This window comes from the organism of the source record quoted next, unplaced genomic scaffold, assembly GCF_019419815.1.
Source record: "Pyrus x bretschneideri cultivar Hongxiangsu unplaced genomic scaffold, Pyrus_bretschneideri_v1 Contig40, whole genome shotgun sequence".
Lineage (NCBI taxonomy): Eukaryota > Viridiplantae > Streptophyta > Magnoliopsida > Rosales > Rosaceae > Pyrus > Pyrus x bretschneideri.
This window is the reverse complement of record NW_025999724.1, coordinates 1,718,467-1,737,173: the sequence shown is the minus strand read 5'-3', so window position 1 is coordinate 1,737,173 and position 18,707 is coordinate 1,718,467. Positions and strand designations below refer to the sequence as shown.

The following is an 18,707-nucleotide window of genomic DNA, read 5'->3' as shown; positions in this document are numbered from 1 at the left end:
ACATTTCGAAGATGATCATCAGCAAACACATGCATATGTCCAACCCAAAGTAGGTGCCTTGTCAAAACCTCATCAAGATGGCAAAAACTCAATAGAAAAAATGCTCTTGTTCGTAGGGAAAAGAGTGTTATAAGGTCATGTGAGTATGCTTTAGGAACTCCCCCAAAGTTCAATAAAGCTCCCCAAGAGAGCTACCGGTGATGCAAATCTGAAAGCTTACGCAATCCAATTCCTTGAACAAGTTTATGAAAAGTAGACTTTGACAGTGACTTCGTGAATAGGTTAACAAGGTTGTCCTTGGATTGGATCTTCTTGACTTCGATCTTCTGATGCTCTTGTTGTTAATGAGTGAAGAAAAACTTCAGGGCAATATGCTCGGTATTGCCGCCTTTGATGTATCCTTTCTTTAATTGGTCAATACCTGCAACGTTGTCTTCATGAATTGTTGTTGGAACATCAACAATGGAAGAAAAATCGCATAAGGTTCTTATGTGATCAATCAGGCCCCTCATATAGAAACATTCACGCGATGCTTCGTGTAGGGCTAGAATCTCGGCGTGATTTAAAGATGTAGCAACCAACTGTTGTTTGATTGATCTCTAAGATATTGTAGTACATCCAATGCTACAGACATAACTCGTTTGAGGAAGAGCCTTGTGCGGGTCAAATATATAACCAACATCAATATATAACCAACAAGGCGGATATTATTCCAAGGATTAGGAGGGTTTGATCCGCTTGGTGATGTGTAGGGACATAATAAGTCTATATCCATTGTACCAGTAAGGTAATGCATGATGTCATTAACACCTATCTAGTGTTTGTGTATAGCCGCACTATTGTATCTTGCCAAAAGATTCACCCAAAGGAGATTTCCAGTTTAGTGCATTAAGCCAAGTACAATAAATCTTTTATTGCACTTTAAGTATGGAACTTCGGGTTCCAAGACCTTTTCATCCTCATTTTTAGGACGAAATTGTTCTCATTTTGCATTTACAGTCGCAACACCTTTTTGGTGTAATCCAATTGATGGACCTGAATACCATTCGAACAATGCTCTATCTCCAAACCAAGACAGCGTTGAGTTTTCCCAGGATCTTTCATCTCAAATTCCCATTTTAGTTGCGCAACAGGTTTCTCCCTTGAGCAGTGTTGGAGTTGAAGCAAGTTGGAATTCCGTCATAAAATCAATTGACAATATGAGAAGTACCCCAACTCTTGTAAGCGCATGCAAGACATTCATACTCTCAATACACTTGCTCGCATGTGGTGAATTTTCAAGTATAACATGCGGACAACAAAAATTAAGTGGCATGGAGAAACGTGCAGATCATGCAATAAGTTAAAGTTCCACCATAACCAATTGACAATTTGGAGAGTAACACAACTTCTTATAAGCAAAAGATTTATACTCTCGACAAAGCCTCTCGAGCAATGCTCGAATTCCTCTTGAGACCCCTCCTATGCTATGTGAACTCCCCTTCAGACCCTTTTGTGCAGTTGAATCTAAAAGGAGAAAATGAAATAGTACAAGCATTTTACATGAGTGCTGTTATTCGCACTTCAAAAATTCACGGTACTCATGAAGCCCTTTAATTCTCTTTTATCGAGAAATTAATACGACCACAGACAAGTTTGCATATTTAGGACATAATTACGATACTCTTGTATCTGACTTGATAATTTTTCGTATGTAATTAAGTTTGTCTAACTTAACTTTAATTGCAGAAAATTGTCTAAACTGTATCGCTGAATATATAGAAAATGATAAGAAACCTTTAATAAGCTCTTTCTTAACAAGAAAGTTAACCCAATATAATTAGAATGGGCGTCATTAAGGTGATGACAGAAATTACCTAAGCCACGAAGCAAAGGTAACAAAGCTAAAAGCTAATCGCTCTTTTTTTCACTCCTCATGGTAATTAATGAAAAAAGAATTAGTAACTAATCATGAATCAAAAGAATTCCTGCCATCCTAATTACTAAATTCTAACTCTTAACAAAGAAATTATTCACCTCTCCTCTTTCTCTCTCTTCCTACTTGGACCAAGCAACTGCTTCAATCTCTGACTGGGCACTTCTGTACAACTCTAGCCTCTTTGCAAGCAATGTACGCCTCTGCATTACCGCCGGATCCTCGTCCAGCAATTTAGCCAACTGTCTTGTCTGCAACGAAAAGTAAATAGTTTTGAAAATCTTATTAGTATAATTCTAATTCAACTTAGCTTAGTTTCTTTGTTCTTTTCAATGCTTTTTGTAAAATTTCACGCTTGTAGGGAACAATCCTCACCTCCTTTGCACCCAACTCTGCGAAGAAATGATCGAGCAAGCAGCGTTTGGCCTCTCGTACTTGACAGTAGACGATGGACTTTGGAATAGCGATCCTTAAACTTGAACAAACCATGTTGACATAGCTTAACACATTGTGTCCTGTTTGTTTCAAACACAAAAAAGACCGTGATCATCAATGCAACCACATAACCTGATAAATCTAATGATGAAGTGATGGTAGAATGAAATGGTTGTCAAACGGGCCATTAATATGTATCGTTTTAAAATTGTATCTCCCAGTTCTTCTTAAGTGATTCAAATCTTGGATATGATTATAGAGGTATTTAGAGTTAGAAAGCAACTCACCAACCCGCCGGAGGTAAGCATCATTGTATCTATCGAAGAGTGAGTGTGTCGGATTTCCACCCTTGTCAATATCCTGAGGAAGCTTGCGGAAAAAGTCAACTGTTAGGTAACCACATTCCATATCTACTAGCTGTAGAGTTGCTCTCTTGCTTTCTTCTTTCATCCTTTCCAGCGACTCAAATGCTGCATTCGCAACTTCTACTCTTAAAGTGGGATACTGCTTCAGTTCCTACATACCAAAGAAGAACCATAAATTAAGAGAAAAGATTAGTCATGTTTAGGGACAAATAAGGAATGATAAGCAATGCTGACAAAATATTTCATGAATACAAGGTAATGAACTTACCGTAGTCTCGTTGATGGATTTCTGAGCCAGATCCTTCAATATGCCATGAACCTGAAATCATGATGAGAGACAATTAAGCAAAATGATTCGAAGCACTGACACATTATACATGTTTGTAATGGAAAAAATTGATGCTAGCACCAGCGCTGGAATTAACAGTTGGAGAATTAAAACAAACGAAAGATAGTGCCGAATGCAAATACAAAAATCAACATCTCATATTATTAACACATACGTGCACACAACACATGCTGTAAAGGAAGCATTTTTGCCTCTGGTAAGAAAGTCTTTTGGCCACATGGAAACTAGGGCAATAGCTTACTTGTGCAGTATCAGTTTTATATGGAGAAAAACATTCCCATGGTTTAATTGCCTAAGGAGTTACATGCGAAGATATGTACGCATACCGCATCAACAGCCATCTCTGCAGGACCTCTGATGCAAATCAAGGAAGATTCAATAAGGCGACGATAACCTTGTTCAGGAGCAATTAGATGAGGCTGGTATCCATCTGCTTCAGTGATTAGCTTTCTGATGTTATCCATTGAAAGATACTTGTCAAACTGCAACCGTTTCAAAGCAGCTGGAAACTGATTGTCAAAGACTCCATAAACTTTCTCACCACCAGAGCGCCTGGAGAAATTGAAAATTATCATAAATCCCAAGGTTGAATAGGGAAACCAGAATGAGATGAAAACAAACTTTCCAATTAACTTCAAAAAAGACAATGATAGCACAATACATACACGCCATCCAGATGTTCTTTAAATATCTGATCGAAAGTACGAGAGATTTCCATGATCACATATAATTTTCCCTGCATGTTAAAAAAAAACGATCAAACTGACATTAGCAATGCTTATTGTAATACATACAATACAACAACATAGACCACCCAAGAAAACTTGGCTAGGCATACATTACTTTTCATGGAAAAAAGGAAAGGATAAGACAAAAGGAACTATGTATATGTATATCCTTACTCCAGCATCAGCAGCAATAGGCTTCCCGAGTCGGCTTAGTTCTGCCTCTAGTTCACTAATAGTTTTGCTGACAAGAGACTGAAGGCCTGGAATTCGAGACTTGATGACAACTTCTAGATGCTGAAAGTTTGATTACGTTGAGTGATAGGTAAGAAGTTTATCAGTGAAACAAAAAACCAAAAACAAAAAAACAAAAAAAAAACTGACCACCATTGCAAATGTATCATTAAAAGGAAGCAGACTGGATCTCTTAAGTATGCTTCTCTAACTTTATAATCTATAAGAGCAAATTGCATACCTTAGAAAGCACCCTGCCTAAATGCTCAGAGCCCATCCTGTTTGCAAGATGCCTGTACTCTGGGCTACTAGAAAAATATTCACGCTCTCGACGCCTAGCAGCAATCATATCAACACTCTTGTTTATATCAGCTTGGGAGCGATTGACAATGCCAATCCAGGGGAACTGTAGCTTATATGATCTTCCTTCCAAAATCTGAAAAGTAAAAGTAAAATAAACCCTAGTAACTGGAAACTCTCATGTAGGCAGCCATAACGATACTGTAATGAGACTTTTTGAGTACAAAACAGATCGTGAAAACATGCGTGCAGCATTGATGATCTCAGAGCATCGCCCTTACAATTTACTCATAACATTAGATTTCACAGACCTAAAACAAGGGATCCTAAAACAAGACAATAAAATGTCACCAAGCAGGTAAACTGCTTTGATTCCACATCTTAAAAGCAAACAGGTTTGCGCTCTTTTTTTCTCTTCCTTTTTCCTCTTTTGGCTATGAATTCAGAAGTGACTTACATCAACTGCATTTGTACCCTGGTCCATAAGATCAATCTTTGTCAGAACTCCAAATGTCCTCTCCCCTGAGAAATGGAACCAAATTTAAAATAAATGTGTGTACATGGAAAATACTCCTAATTAGTGAAATCTGCCACTTTTGAAATGGCATATGTTTTGGTCATCCGAAGACGAGAGCATTTCCCAAAACCAGAGGAAACAAAACTTAAACATATGAAATCTTGATATCCTCCTTTCACCTCACTGCTACAAATTAAAACTCATCTTTTTATCCTTTTCGTTCGTTTTCACATCTTCACCCTTCCTGTTTACAACTTGTCAAATTTGTTCACTTGCTCAATCTTATTATTCTTTTTTTTATTTTTATTTATTTATTTATTTTTAATTTGGAATTAAGTAGGCTTATTAGTCATCCCCACCACGTAGCAATCTTACCTTTAGGATCGACTTCACGAGAGATCTTAATTGCATCAGAAGTAGCAAGATCTTGGTTGGCAGGGGAAATTGCCAAAATAATACAGTTGGGCTGGCAAGAAAAGGCATATTGGTCCAATAAGTTAAGCATATTTCATGAGATGAAACATAAACTCACTGAACATCTCATAGAAACACCAACACACAAGTCTCGTAATCTACTAGCTCATAAATGTTCTTAACAACACAGTAAGAAGATTACTTTCTCGATGAAGGACCTAACCATATCCTCAATGTCCTTCACTGTGCTCTCCGCTTGACCATCTGCAAGACCACAAAAATCGATACAATGTCAACTTACATAAGGTGCCAACTTCCAAGGGAATTTATCGAACCCTACATGAAATTCTTAAAGGAATTTAACTCACCAACAGCGACTTTTGTGAGCCCAGGAAGATCGATCAATGTCAAGTTCACAACTGCCAAGATTAAACAAATAGTAAAGATGACTGTGAAAAACTTAGTGAAAGAGAACTAAAACGACTAGAAAAACTTTGTGAGCTCCAAACCGATCAGACCGATTAGCTACATTCTGATTTTTGCGAATGTCAAATCCAACAATTCAAAGTTTTCGACAATTCTATCTCACCGTTAGGGGAGAAGATACTAAGATGGATAGGAACGGTAGAAATTGCCTTCGAGCGGCCAGTCTCTCTGTCGGTTTCATCAGATATCTCCTGCCTCACGGCAGCTACACATACACAAAGAAACAAGATCAACATTTGCAACGCAGGTCAAGAAACCGAAACAATTTGCAGGAACAACGAAGAAGAAGAAGAAGAAGAAGGAAATTACCAAAATCTGTGAACCGCTTCCTCGGGAGGTGCATAAATTCAGCGTATTCTCTTCCTTCGTCGATCTTATGCAGCTGCAAAACCAGAGGACGCCGCGTAACAATTCCTGAACGCAACGTATTCGAATCAAAACCCAAACCGGAAAACCAATGCGTTCACGTTAGAAACCCAAAACGACGGGGTTTCATGCAGTACCTGAACCGCGAGGAAGAAAGTCCTTGCCTACGACGCTCTCCAACACGGAAGACTTGCCGGAGCTCTGTCGAATCAAGAAAGGAAACGAGAGACGAGAAACGAGAAACTCGATGAGATTGAATTCAAGAAAGCGTGAAATTTGAGAGGGAGATATGAGAAATGAGAGACCTGGCCGCCAACGACGGCGATGGCGGGCAAGGAGTCCCAGAGAGTGGGCATGGCGCCCTCCTCGCCGTGGTCGCCAAGGGCTGTGCACGCCCGCTGTATTTTGTTCACCAGCGATATCAGATTCTCCATCGGACGGACGTTTCGGATCGCTGAGTCGAGTCGTTTCGAGGATCGGTGGGAGGTGGGAGCGTAGAGAGAGAGGGAGAGAGAGAGAGAGAGAGAGAGAGAGAAATAACAGAATTTTGGAGGGTGGTGGAATTCCGGGTCGTTGGTGCGAAAATTTCCGATGCGTCCAAAGTTTGAAAATTGGGCAAGTTTTAGATTAATAGCCCAAAGAGATTCGTGGACCGATTCTACCGGATCTAAACCTTTTATGGGCTTTAAACGAATTCATTTTTTAAGCCCAACTCCTAACCATATCGAAAACCGCTGGCAAAATTTGGTTTTCCCATATTCTCTCCATATTCAATGGTCTATTCAAATTTTAAAATCTAGTGGAAATTTCTTTTTATTTGTACGTGATAGGTTTTATGAGTTCAGTTTCAATTTTATTTGTCATCTCTCCCTTAATGTAAATATATTGTAGTATAAATATATTATAATATCGAGTGTATAAGTGCTTGTTGGAATCAAATTTGCACACTGTCGTAGACAGAGAAGCTAGGCAAATCCGACTACCTGTAAAAGAACAAACAACCACAATTAACCTAAGGTACCGCTAGAGTACTAGTCAAACGCTCTCTAGGATTAGATATTGTGTTCTCTCAGGAGTGTGATTATTTGTAATGCATGTCAATTCATAGATTGTACAAATCTCGAAAAATATAGGAAACCCATATGACCCCTAATCGAATCAGATTTTCATGTCTTGTGAAACAAGAATAGTCAATCTTAGCGAAGTAGGTGAACTTCGCTTACCTTTATGAAGCATAGCAAGATATGGTGGCATCGCTAGTCTGTTTGAGCAGCTCAATCCGATTGGAACCATTAGGTGCATGACCATTCCCAATCTATCTTACTTCAGCCCTAAAAAATCATGGTCCCACATTGCTCTCTATCACTAAAGCCACATGTTCTAAGTCTGAACCCCACTTTAGTTGATTAAATAAGAACTCCACTTATTTATTAAGAAAGGATAACACATTTTCTTGTCCATCCACATGTGATTAACGTATTGTTATTATATAAATGTCATAATTATAACCATTTATGTTTAGTTCTCTGCAAGAAAAATCAATCAAGTTTGAGATCGTTTAATTATTTACATATATTAAATAATTGAATGGTTCATCCTCAAAATTTACTAGTTGCAAAAACTGTCGATTTGTTCAATATATACAAAAGACTAGTAATTTCCAGTTTGGTTTGCAAAAGCAATCCTTTAATAATAATAGAAAAACAATCTTAATTCCGCCACTTTTAATGGAGTGCCAAATAACCCAAAATGTCCCGTTTTCATCCTAAGCTCATCATAATCGGGAATCTCCAATAAAATTCCAATGTCAATATACTGAACGGGCTTGCCAAATGTAGTTTACTTTTTAGGTACGAGCCAACGTTGTGCTTGGGCTCCACCTTGTGCAAACTGGTTAAGTTGGTGAGTTGGCTTTATTTCAGTATGACGAAGTACATCAAATATCATAATGCAAATAATTAAACATTTTGTTTAAGCATCTAGTTACTTGGATTATGATTCTTAATGTACTGATTGTATTCCCGACATACTGACAAAATGGCCTTAGAATTGAGTGAACAAAAGTATTGTACAAGTTCAAATTTCTGGTCCCATTACCCGTTAGTGAGAGTGGACAGGACGTAAGTGCGAGAACATTCGTGTATCAATTTCCAAAGAAGTCCAAAATAAAAACCTAAGAGAAAAAAAGGCACTCAAGACTCTCTAGCATATTCCTTCCCCATTTGGACGTCCAATGGCAATACCGTAAAATCAACCCATACGCCTTCTTCTCCGCCACAAATTCTCGTCCCATATAAATTCCCCATTCCTTCACTATTCCCAGACTCTGCTTCCACCACCTTCTCACATCCTCTCTCTCTCTCTCTCTCTGTGAAATGCTGACTGAAACCCAAATCCTCTCATGGACTCAGTTGTAACGAAACACTCTCTCACTTCCTTTAATCTCAGCCCCTTTCAATCCACCACCGCCGCTGCAACCTCCTCCTTCTCCTTCTTCAGATTCTCTCACTCCAGAAAACTCAGAACTTCAACGTCTTCAATCTCCTGCTCCCACAGACCGCCTTCCAATCCAAAATACTCAAAACCCAGATGGGATTCTCATAATTTCCCCCGAAATCTCCTCTGGGTTTTGGTCCCGGTCCTCCAAAGCATCAGAGTCTTGGCCTCCTCACGAACCCAGAAGTGGGTTTCTTTCCTACAGGCTTACAGAGGGCCAGAGAGTTTCGTGGAAGCAAAAAGCAATGACTTTTTACACAATAGCGGGATTGGGGTGGCGCTGCTGAGCGTGACGACCAATGCCAAGGTGAAAATTAGTCCTTTCGTGGCGCAATTGGCTGCGAATCCGACCTTTGTTTCGGGCTTTTTCGCATGGTTTATGGCGCAGTCAATGAAGGTTTTGCTGAACTTCTTTGTGGAGAGGAAGTGGGATTTCAGAATATTGTATTCCTCCGGAGGTATGCCGTCGTCGCACTCGGCGTTGTGCACGGCATTGACGACGTCTGTGGCGCTCTGTCACGGCGTCGCGGACTCGCTTTTTCCGGTTAGTTTGGGGTTCAGTCTCATTGTTATGTATGATGCTATTGGTGTTCGACGGCATGCTGGTATGCAAGCAGAGGTAAGCAGTAAATTTCCGTTCTTTCTATTTTTGTTCCAAGTGTTGTGCATGTAGTTTTTTATTTTTTTGCATATATCTGTAATTTATTTGAGATGTTATTGGTTTCAAGAGGTACTTTTGGTATGGTTGATTAGTGTAATATTGCATATTGGTAGGAAGGAGTTATGGAACTTCTAGTGGTCCCAATGGATGAGGTGAGTACAATGAAGTTGATGAAATATAATTACAAATTAGGAGCTAATATTTTACTGAGGATTAAGGGTGACTAGAATCTAGATAATACAGTTGAATGTGATTATCGGGTATGGAGGTTTAAAGTTAATCGATTAAGACGTTGGTGTGGTTGGCCTTTAGTTGGATAGGATCGGGGATGACATTGGTTTTAGATTATTGGGGTTTTAGAGTTAATGAGGTTGCTGATAGGTAGTGTTGAAGCAATCATCTTTGTGAACAATTCATGAAGCGCAGTGCCGAAGCACAATGCAACATCCTTCCTCTTTTTTGTTTCACGTTCGAGTTGCAGTCCTCCTGCAATGCATTCACAAGTTCAGCAAGTTTTAATAGTTTCTTCTCTGCCTGGCCTGTTGAGTGTGCAATGCGTGTGAATACTACGCTTTGATCATCTGTAAACAAGGGAATATGGGCATATTGTGAGAATTTTTTGCAGCTCCCAGTTGATCCTAAAAATTATTTGAAAGCTGAAACAATATAGAAAACTTGAACTTTTGGGCTTTACTTCCGGCGAAGTTTATTTTTGGGGAGTGTATGTAGCTTTAGGTCAGGTTCGATAACTAGGAAACCTTCGGTTTTTTAACTTCTCATAGAACTGAAAGAGAAATTTAAGGCGATATTAATATCTATAGTATGTATGAATGAGGGGACAATCCTTTGTAATCTCGAGCAATCTCATGCCATTTTAGTCATCTTTGAACCCTTCAATATGTTTTTCGCCAGAGAACCCTCTGTGCATGTATGTTGGGCCGTGATAGTTATTACTTCCTGCTGCCGAGTTGTATACATTTTCATATATATTTTTAATTATTTTGACACAGGTCCTTAACATAGTCGTTGAGTACTTGTTCGAAGGGCATCCCATCAGCCAGAAAAAGCTCAAGGAACTCCTTGGCCACACTCCCTCCCAGGTTATTGGTGGAGCTCTCCTCGGCATTGTGGTCGCTTGCGTTTGTTGTCAGGGCAGCTTGGTTGCCTCCTGAACTGACCTCGCAGGTAATTTCGGTCGGATTTTTGTTGACACACAACATTCTGGTATTGACATGGCCAGATAAGTCATTGTACTTTAATTCTTCATTCAAAACCAGAGACACATTGGTTCAAAATGTTGATGATAGCAATGTTATTTTGTCCCTCGCAAAACCGATCCCTGGCCCTCGCTGACTATGAACAAATTTCAGAAATGTATTCACAGGGCCGGAAATTTGTTGTAAGATGTTTCAGGATTCCCAAGAAGTTGGCCTGAAATTTGGCTTGAAAGGGGACTGCTGAAACTCTGTAAACAATCTGTGTATGATTCTGTGAATAGTTGACGACCTTGGCTTTGTCTCCATAGAAGAAGCTGCAAGATTATTTCATTTTACCTCTCAACCAACACGGCTGACATTTTTTCTTCTTTGCGAAAAATGGATCAAAGTAGTAATTAATCAAGCATTTGATGTTATTTCGTTCGAGCTATAGGTACTAGCTACACTTGTTTGAGTTGGGCCTTTTCTTTAACTTACTGCATTTCGAATTTAAACGCTCGCTTCTCTTCTTATTACAACTTACAGTATAAGAATAGTAATATCGCTTATCATAAACATCACGAAAGAGCACATGAGTGATGGAAGCGTAAATTCTCGAAACATAAGATATCAAATAACTTGAGAGTTGGGTTCTGTTTTGTCGAGAAAGGATCATCTTCGGATCTTCTTTATAAGGATTCTGAGGATTCATAAATTGTGTCCATTCGTCGTACATCGTGCGGTTAGTTTTCTTCAAGTACTATTTATATTTAATTTTAAATTATTTCTGATCGCACGATGTATAATGAACGGACATGATTTATGGATCATTAAAATTCTTCTAAAAATGATCCAGAGATGATTCATATTATTTTTTATCCTTTAGAGAAATGCTAAAAAGATTTTCTCAAAAATGGAACTTTCTCCCATCTCATACTTTTAACACAATAATTTATATTATTATCCTAAAAAATTAATATAAAACGGTGAAGGGATAGAGAATCATGAGAATCCATTTCTTGGAGTCTCTTGGCAGTTATCTGTTCTTTATATTTTGATGATGAGGAAGCCGTGATCGACAGGTGTACGACGTTGACCCTCGCATTTAGCTGACACGAGTTTGATTACCGTTTGCTTACAACCTTAGATTGAATCGAACAAGAAACCTATAATTGTTTGTTCGTCTCCATCTTTGCCTCTTAATCCATACGAAAATTTGAAGAACCCTACAGATATTTTCTCCAAGTCAAATTACGAGAAAATAAAAACCAAAGGTTGAAATCCTGAAACTGCAGGAAGAAGTAAAACAAGAAGAAGAGGAGGAAGAGGAAGTTCCATTATTTTAATGGGCTCCTCCATCTCAAAGAAAAGGAAAGCAAAAGCTGGCCAACGTGCCAGTTCGGGATCATCTGGTTTGGACGAGCATCATGCTGTTCTTGCTTCCCAAACCCCATGCGCCTGACAACCATTTTAGCTTTTCGTTTTTACTTTTCTTTTTGAAAATTGAAAACCAAAATCCAAAAGCGTTTTTTTTTTAGTTATAAAAATCGAGCTGAAGTTTTCGTAATTGAAGTTGGTAACTAAATAAGTTTTCAGATTGAAAACGAAATGATTATCAAACAACCTCTTAATTTAAACATTCATCGATTGAAGATATATTGGGTTGATTTTGTTATAATTAAGTTTGATAATCTGATGTTGTGCTGATGTTTTGGGAAATGGCAGTTTCTTAGAGTGAGCAGTTCTGAAGTTAAAGACGGCTCATACACAAGGTCTTCAGAATATGAAGTATTTGTTTACTAATATTTGATTTAACTTTGCATTAATTCTAAAGAACAATTTTGAAAAATTGACCTTTTTTTTCTACTGCTTTTATAATTTGATGCTTATTATGAACAAGCTCCAGCTTGCCCTTTACCAAAATCACAATAAGAGGAACCTCTTTTTGGCCAAGGTAAATATGTGGTGTTAAATTAATTACCATTAATATTGTTTTTTTCACTCTCTTAACATGTATGATTTTGCGATCTAATGATATTCTTCATTTGTAAGTAACATACCTTGATTCGATTCTCGTCAAAGTATTATTATGGTAAGCTCGGTGTGAAGCTTAAACCATTCCCCTCCCTTTTTGTAAATTGTATTCATTTAAAAAAAAAAAGCATGATTTTGATTTTTCATGTACTAATGCATACTGAAGTGTTTGCATGAGGATTCTAATTCCTAAAATTTCTTTGCTCTGCCATGCTTTGTAGATATTTGATATTTTTGATGTCCACGACAATGGCCGTATTTGCAGAATTTGTTCAAATATTGAGCGTTTTCCACCCAAAAACTCCTGACTCAGTCAAAACTACATGTAAGAACTCGACTCGTGATGCATTCGCCAATTCCCATGTGTTTGAAAAATTTCAGTTTTCAATTGGCAGTAGCATTAGCATGTCTTAGCTCAAATGTGTAGGCACTAAAATTGATACATACATTGATATGGCAGATGCTTTTAAGTTATATGATCTGAGGCGCACTGGTTACATCGAGCACGAAGAGGTAAGTCCACTTGACGTTTCTTGTTTTTCCTTCTTGGTTTCTCCTTTAACTAAAAGTCCTTGAGGTTTAAGTTCTTGTTTGCTCCTTCATGAATCGTGATCTTGCTTCAAATGATACAATTTTTAAAACAGTTGAAGGAGATGGTGCTGGCGCTTTTAGACGAGTCTGATCTGGTTCTTTCAGATGATATTGTCGAAATGATTGTGGACAAGGCAAGGATTTTGACTCCGTTTATCTTTGATGATTGCAGTTCCCCAGTTTGTGATCTCGATGATTGTAACTTTCTTGTATGTTTCGGACAATCAAGGATGCAGATGGAAAATCGGATGGTAAAATTGACGAGGAAGAGTGGAAGGAATACGTAGCACAAAACCCTTCTTTGCTGAAAAACATGACTCTTCCATACTTAATGTAAGTCCTAAAACCTAAACCTGCATTCTGCAAACTTTAGTTAGTGTTTTGTAAATCGCTGAACAAGTATCGCATATTTTAGGTCATCCTCGTTATCTCTTGCACCACAAGCATGTGTCTGATATGCCGGTTCATTGGTGTTCTAGTTTTCGTATGCGTACGTTCTCTCTGCAGGGGACATAACTCTAGCATTTCCCAGCTTTGTGCTGAACAATAAAGCAGAAAGATCTAAACCATGACCTAAAATAGGCAAGAAACCAGAAAGGTTGCTCCCTGCAGGAAATATAGAGAATTTGCAGAAGCGTGCTTGGAGTGTGGAAAAAATGAGCTTTGTGCTGAACATATCTGTTAGCCTGCAAGTCATGGCTTGAATGGAAGACTATTCCGAGTCCGCTTTGTATACGAACACAAAAACTGTACAATGCAACTATGAATCTCATGGAGAGTTCGATCCAGCTTTAGGATGAACGCTGGCGGCATGCTTAACACCATGGATATAGGAGGTTCTAATTGCTCTGTTCGGTCTGCCTTAATTGTTGAAGTTCACTTATTTGTAAGGTCATACTAGGATGTTTTCAAATGGAAAGCATTACGATTAATGCAAACACAATTTTTGTGTGTTGGATATGTGTCCAAGATGGCAAAACCTCGGGTTTAACAAGGGCACACAGCCCTTTCTATATCTCTCTCGTCACGTGATTAGGTGTAAAGAGATATGCACCATTATAGATAATTAAGTTTAAAGGTAAAAATACCGATTCGAGAATGCTTAGAATAGAATTAAGAAGGTTATTACAAAGTCGTGAGACCACATGTTGAGATGGAAACAAGGACGGAACAACTGAATTTGGATCTAATTAGGAGTATTTCCTCTTTTTTTTTTTTTTTTTTTTTTTTTTTTTTTTTAATCTCTCCCTCTCTTAACATAGACTTTTTGAAAGGGAAGCAGAGCGAGTGTCTTAGTTGCTTCGTGTAAGCCCAACCTTCCAAAATCGGTCCAATACGACTCAACTAGCCTTTGATTGCGAAGTCCAAAAGGGTAATTATACCAATTTTCTTGTTTGGAAAAAATGTTTTATTCAAACACCAATAAAGAGTAGAAATTTTAAAATAAAAAGTTATCCTAAACTCAAACGTAACTATTAGGAACAAAAGTTGCGTCTTAAAAAGACATGTTCCTAAATAAGTTATCATGAGACCAAACAAAACAAAGGTCTTAGGTTCGATTCTTACTACAGACGAATTTAGACAAATTATTACTTGCTCATTGTGAGACTAAGCCCACCCTCTCCCCTCCCTTTTTGGATAGATAATATCGCTTGTTCACAAAAGAAAAAGGGAAGTGTTATTAGCACTCCAAAAATCTCATTTTACATTCCTCACAAATGTATTTTCTTTCTAAATATAGAAAGTTTGGAGTGTAAAATGAGAATTTGGAGCGCCAATAATAATTCTAAAAAAAAAAAATACATATAAAACAAAATATATACAATGCAATCCAAAACAACAACACAAATAGACCGACATTGTACCCTAAAAATACAGAGCTCGATAAAAAATCTTGTTGAAGAATATCACATGGAATAAAACTTCAGAATACAAAAAAACAAAGAAGACCGCCACATATACAAGAATTAGAGAATAAAAACTACTTTATCATCTTTAAAACTTTCGGAAAAAAAATATATTTTCTCAATAATTGCAAGCCATGCTGGTCTCTGTGAACCAGCGGGATGATTAAGCCATCTAATTTTTTATTAGGTTTGATTATCGCAAAATGCGAATTTAAACTATATTATTGTTAGCATATTATGAGGTTAAACTCATCCCCTAGTCTAAATAATATCGTTTGTTAAAAAAAAAAAAATTATATATATATATATATTCTAATATTTCCTTTACAATTTGGCATTTGAGCAACTTTGTTTTTCAAATTTCAAAATGTGGCAATCGGATCCTTACTTTCTTTCATTCAACAAAAAAGAATATTCTTTTTGTTTGGTCGAAAAGGCTGGTTCCTTTTTTTTACTCAGTCATTTCTAATAATTCCAAACAAAATTAATCACCGATTAATCAGCCATTAGACACGTGGCTATTCCTAATTGGGCAAGCCACGCTGCTTAAAGGGCGTTTAACTTTTCCCACCGTCTTTCTCCTTAACTTGGTCAGCACTTCAACTGTCTGTCGCGTTGCTTCTGCGAACATTCCCACGGCAATTTAATTAATTAATTAAAAATCTAAATTACTTATTCGTCGTCAAAATCCAACACCTCACCTCTCCTCTCTCCACTCCTTTCATCTCACCGTCTAAACGCTTCTTCCTTCCCCTTCCTCTCTCATTTTCCCCCGAATTACGTACCCTAAGCTGCTACACGACAAATCGCAATCGAGCTGAATTCTCTTCAGTCACTTCCTTCTTTCCGGTTCTTCCTTCTCGGTAAGAATCGTGATCGATCTTTGTTATTGATTTGCCCCTGTAACTTGTTCTTGGTAATTTGTTGGTTCCAATTTGTAGGATTTTGTTTTGCCGATTGGTTTGTGGGTTCTTGGATTTTCACTTGGGTTCTGTAATTTCGGTTTGTAGGTGATGGATTTATAGGGGTTGGATCTGTGGGTACTTTTTCCCTTTTCGTTTGGAGGGGAGGAGGGTATTCAAGTTTGTTCCTTTTGTTGTATAGTTTGTGAAAATTGAATCTAGGGTTTGTTTGATCATCTGGGTATTAATCGGGTGGTCAATTTAGGGTTAGATATGGCTGCATTCTTGTAAATACGTGTATAGTTTTCCTAGGGTTTGAAAGTTCTGCATTGATTTGAAGAGCTTTTTGACCTTCTTGGAAAATTTCGAAATAAGAGCATAATGTCATCCGCCGGTATTGCTACTCTTACTCCGGCTCACAATGAGCCCGGGTTTCCCCAACCGTGTATGTCTTTGGATGAATCGATATTGATATATCTCTCTGTGTCTGGGTCAACTACTCCCATTAGTGTTTTGGAATCGGACTCTATTGAGTCAGTGAAGCTTAGGATACAAACCTACAAAGGGTTTGTTGCGAAGAAGCAAAAGTTAGTTTGTGGAGGTAGAGAACTGGCTAGGAGCAATTCCATACTCCGGGAATATGGGGTAACGGATGGGAATATTCTACATTTGGTCCTTAGGCTTTCTGACCTTCAAGAGATCAATGTCCAAACAACTTGTGGGAAAGAGTTTACCTTCCATGTCGAACGTGGTAAAGATGTTGGATATGTGAAACAAAAGATTGCAAAGAAGAATAAAGAGTTTGTTGATCTAGAAAAACAAGAAGTTGTGTGTGATGGGAAACTACTTGAAGATCAGAGACTTATTGATGACTTATGTAAACATAATGATGCTGTCTTACATCTGTTGGTTCGGAAGTCTGCAAAAGTTAGGGCCAGACCAGTTGAGAAGAACTTTGAATTGTCAGTCGTGGCATCACAGTTGGATGATGGAAAAAATTATGAAGTTGGTGGAGATAATGTGAAGCGACAGTATGATGCTGGTCAGCGTGACTTTAAGAGAGGTTATGAAGTTGTGCCGAGAAAACCTCCTGACAGGGTTTTTTTGTTGGAGCCTGTCATTGTTAACCCCAAGATTGAATTACCTTCCCAGATTTGGGACATGGTTAATGACACGTCTGATGGACTACATAGTGGGAGTTATCCAATTAGGTCCATGGAGGGTACTGGAGGAGCGTATTTTATGCCAGACTCTTCAGGTCAAAAGTATGTATCTGTTTTTAAGCCAATTGATGAGGAGCCTATGGCTCAAAACAATCCGAGGGGGCTGCCATTGTCATTGGATGGTGAAGGATTGAAAAGGGGAACAAGAGTTGGAGAAGGAGCACTTAGAGAAGTGGCTGCTTACCTCTTGGATCATCCAATGGGTGGGCATCGCATGCTGTTTGGTAATGCAAAGGGCTTTGCTGGGGTCCCCCCAACATTTATTGTCAAGTGCTTTCATAAAGTGTTCAACCATCCTGGGGATGCAACTGTTAAGGTTGGGTCCTTGCAGAAGTTCATGGAGAATAGTGGAAGTTGTGAAGACATGGGCCCTGCAGCTTTCCCAACTGAGGAAGTGCATAAGATTTCTGTTTTGGATATCAGATTGGCAAATGCAGACAGGCATGCAGGAAACATTTTGCTGGGCAAAGAGGGTGAAGATGGCCGGACTGTGCTGATTCCAATCGATCATGGGTACTGCTTACCTGAAACGGTAAGTACATTCACTTAAACTTTTATTAACTGGCAGTGATTTGTCCTTGTTGTCATTTTGTTATTGTTTTTGGCGTTTCTTTTCTCGTTTTCCTGAAATTTATCTGCATCATATAGTCATCAGCTCATTGCCATGACATTATCTAGGAGATTTATTTTCATTTTTGTTTTCTGATATTGTAATACTAATTTCATGTGCATTGTCTTGTTCCTGCAGTTTGAAGACATTACATTTGACTGGTTGTATTGGCCACAAGCACGCAAGCCTTATGCTGACGAGGTCATTGATTACATCAAATCACTGGATGCAGAAGAAGATATTGCCCTTTTGAAGTTCCATGGATGGTACATGCCCCGCAAATGTGCTCGCACACTACGCATTTCAACCATGCTGTTGAAGAAAGGGGCAGAGAGACAGTTCACTCCCTTTGCCATAGGAAACATAATGTGCAGAAAAACCTTGAACAAGGAATCCGTCATTGAGGAGATAGTGCAAGAAGCAGAGGATTCTGTGCTCCCTGATTCAAGTGAAGATTCTTTTCTTGAGGCCGTGTCCCAAATTATGGACCGTCGCCTTGATGAGATTGCAAGATCACCTTCGTAACGGGATGCTGAATCATGTGGAGAACATAGGTACATAAAGTGTGTATGACCATGTGATCAGCGTACATATGTTTGTATAGCAAGAGGACTAGCCCTCCTTTTGCCCATACACCTTCAATTTCGTATCCGTTTTTTCATGATAGACCGCAGTTTCTTTTGTATTCGTGCTTTTCCTTACTGACCAAAATCCAGTTTCGGTTGACTTGTAGTGAAGTTCGTGGTTCATTTCGTGACAATTTCTAATCCATTTGTAATGGCACTGAAGTTTGTTTTGAAGACAGAAAATTCCAAAAATGCGTATCAGACAACTATATTTTGACAAATGTTTAAGAATCAAATAGGAAAATGGCAACTTGTTGGCAGTGGTGATTGATACAATCGGAATTGTTTCGGTTTAAATGAATTAAATGAGCCATTTGATTTGTTGGACCCATCAGCAACGTGTACTGTGGGCGAA

The 18,707-nt window shown here is 38.4% G+C and overlaps 4 protein-coding genes across 4 annotated transcripts; 3 read left to right on the top strand and 1 right to left on the bottom strand.

Annotated features, from left to right (window-relative positions):
- Window positions 1-1,766: 1,766 nt before the first annotated feature.
- On the bottom strand, window positions 1,767-6,571 carry LOC125469177 (phragmoplastin DRP1B). The gene is made up of 16 exons (XM_048566241.1): window positions 6,412-6,571; window positions 6,244-6,307; window positions 6,050-6,154; window positions 5,844-5,945; window positions 5,623-5,673; window positions 5,457-5,518; window positions 5,216-5,306; window positions 4,781-4,845; window positions 4,265-4,459; window positions 3,967-4,086; window positions 3,730-3,800; window positions 3,391-3,616; window positions 2,984-3,034; window positions 2,638-2,866; window positions 2,291-2,430; window positions 1,767-2,166 (listed from the first exon to the last, which is right to left on the bottom strand). Exons 1-16 carry the CDS (start codon window positions 6,538-6,540, stop codon window positions 2,038-2,040), a joined length of 1,830 nt encoding a protein of 609 aa, XP_048422198.1. The 5' UTR covers window positions 6,541-6,571; the 3' UTR covers window positions 1,767-2,037.
- A 1,843-nt stretch (window positions 6,572-8,414) lies between these two features.
- On the top strand, window positions 8,415-10,783 carry LOC103929322. Its single transcript, XM_009338507.3, has 2 exons — window positions 8,415-9,221; window positions 10,274-10,783. Exons 1-2 carry the CDS (start codon window positions 8,508-8,510, stop codon window positions 10,433-10,435), a joined length of 876 nt encoding a protein of 291 aa, XP_009336782.2. The 5' UTR covers window positions 8,415-8,507; the 3' UTR covers window positions 10,436-10,783.
- Window positions 10,784-12,683: 1,900 nt separating this feature from the next.
- Window positions 12,684-13,251, top strand: LOC103929352 (calcineurin B-like protein 4; the record flags this gene model as incomplete). The annotated part of the gene is made up of 3 exons (XM_048565937.1): window positions 12,684-12,818; window positions 12,954-13,006; window positions 13,138-13,251. Coding segments are annotated over exons 1-3 (282 nt in total), but the record flags the coding sequence as incomplete, so codon positions are not given.
- Window positions 13,252-16,194: 2,943 nt separating this feature from the next.
- On the top strand, window positions 16,195-18,486 carry LOC125469146 (phosphatidylinositol 4-kinase gamma 4-like). The gene is made up of 2 exons (XM_048566190.1): window positions 16,195-17,648; window positions 17,865-18,486. Exons 1-2 carry the CDS (start codon window positions 16,275-16,277, stop codon window positions 18,249-18,251), a joined length of 1,761 nt encoding a protein of 586 aa, XP_048422147.1. The 5' UTR covers window positions 16,195-16,274; the 3' UTR covers window positions 18,252-18,486.
- The last annotated feature ends 221 nt before the right edge of the window (window positions 18,487-18,707 follow it).

Coding starts and splice junctions, on each gene's coding strand:
- LOC103929322 (XM_009338507.3), top strand. CDS start 8,508: ATGGACTCAGTTGTAACGAAACACTCTCTCACTTCCTTTAATCTCAGC. Junction 9,222..10,273: donor ATGCTGGTATGCAAGCAGAG/GTAAGCAGTAAA, acceptor ATTTTGACACAG/GTCCTTAACATAGTCGTTGA.
- LOC125469177 (XM_048566241.1), bottom strand. CDS start 6,540: ATGGAGAATCTGATATCGCTGGTGAACAAAATACAGCGGGCGTGCACA. Junction 5,674..5,843: donor TAGTATCTTCTCCCCTAACG/GTGAGATAGAAT, acceptor TAATCTTGGCAG/TTGTGAACTTGACATTGATC. Junction 4,846..5,215: donor TCGTGAAGTCGATCCTAAAG/GTAAGATTGCTA, acceptor TCCATTTCTCAG/GGGAGAGGACATTTGGAGTT.
- LOC125469146 (XM_048566190.1), top strand. CDS start 16,275: ATGTCATCCGCCGGTATTGCTACTCTTACTCCGGCTCACAATGAGCCC. Junction 17,649..17,864: donor GGTACTGCTTACCTGAAACG/GTAAGTACATTC, acceptor TTGTTCCTGCAG/TTTGAAGACATTACATTTGA.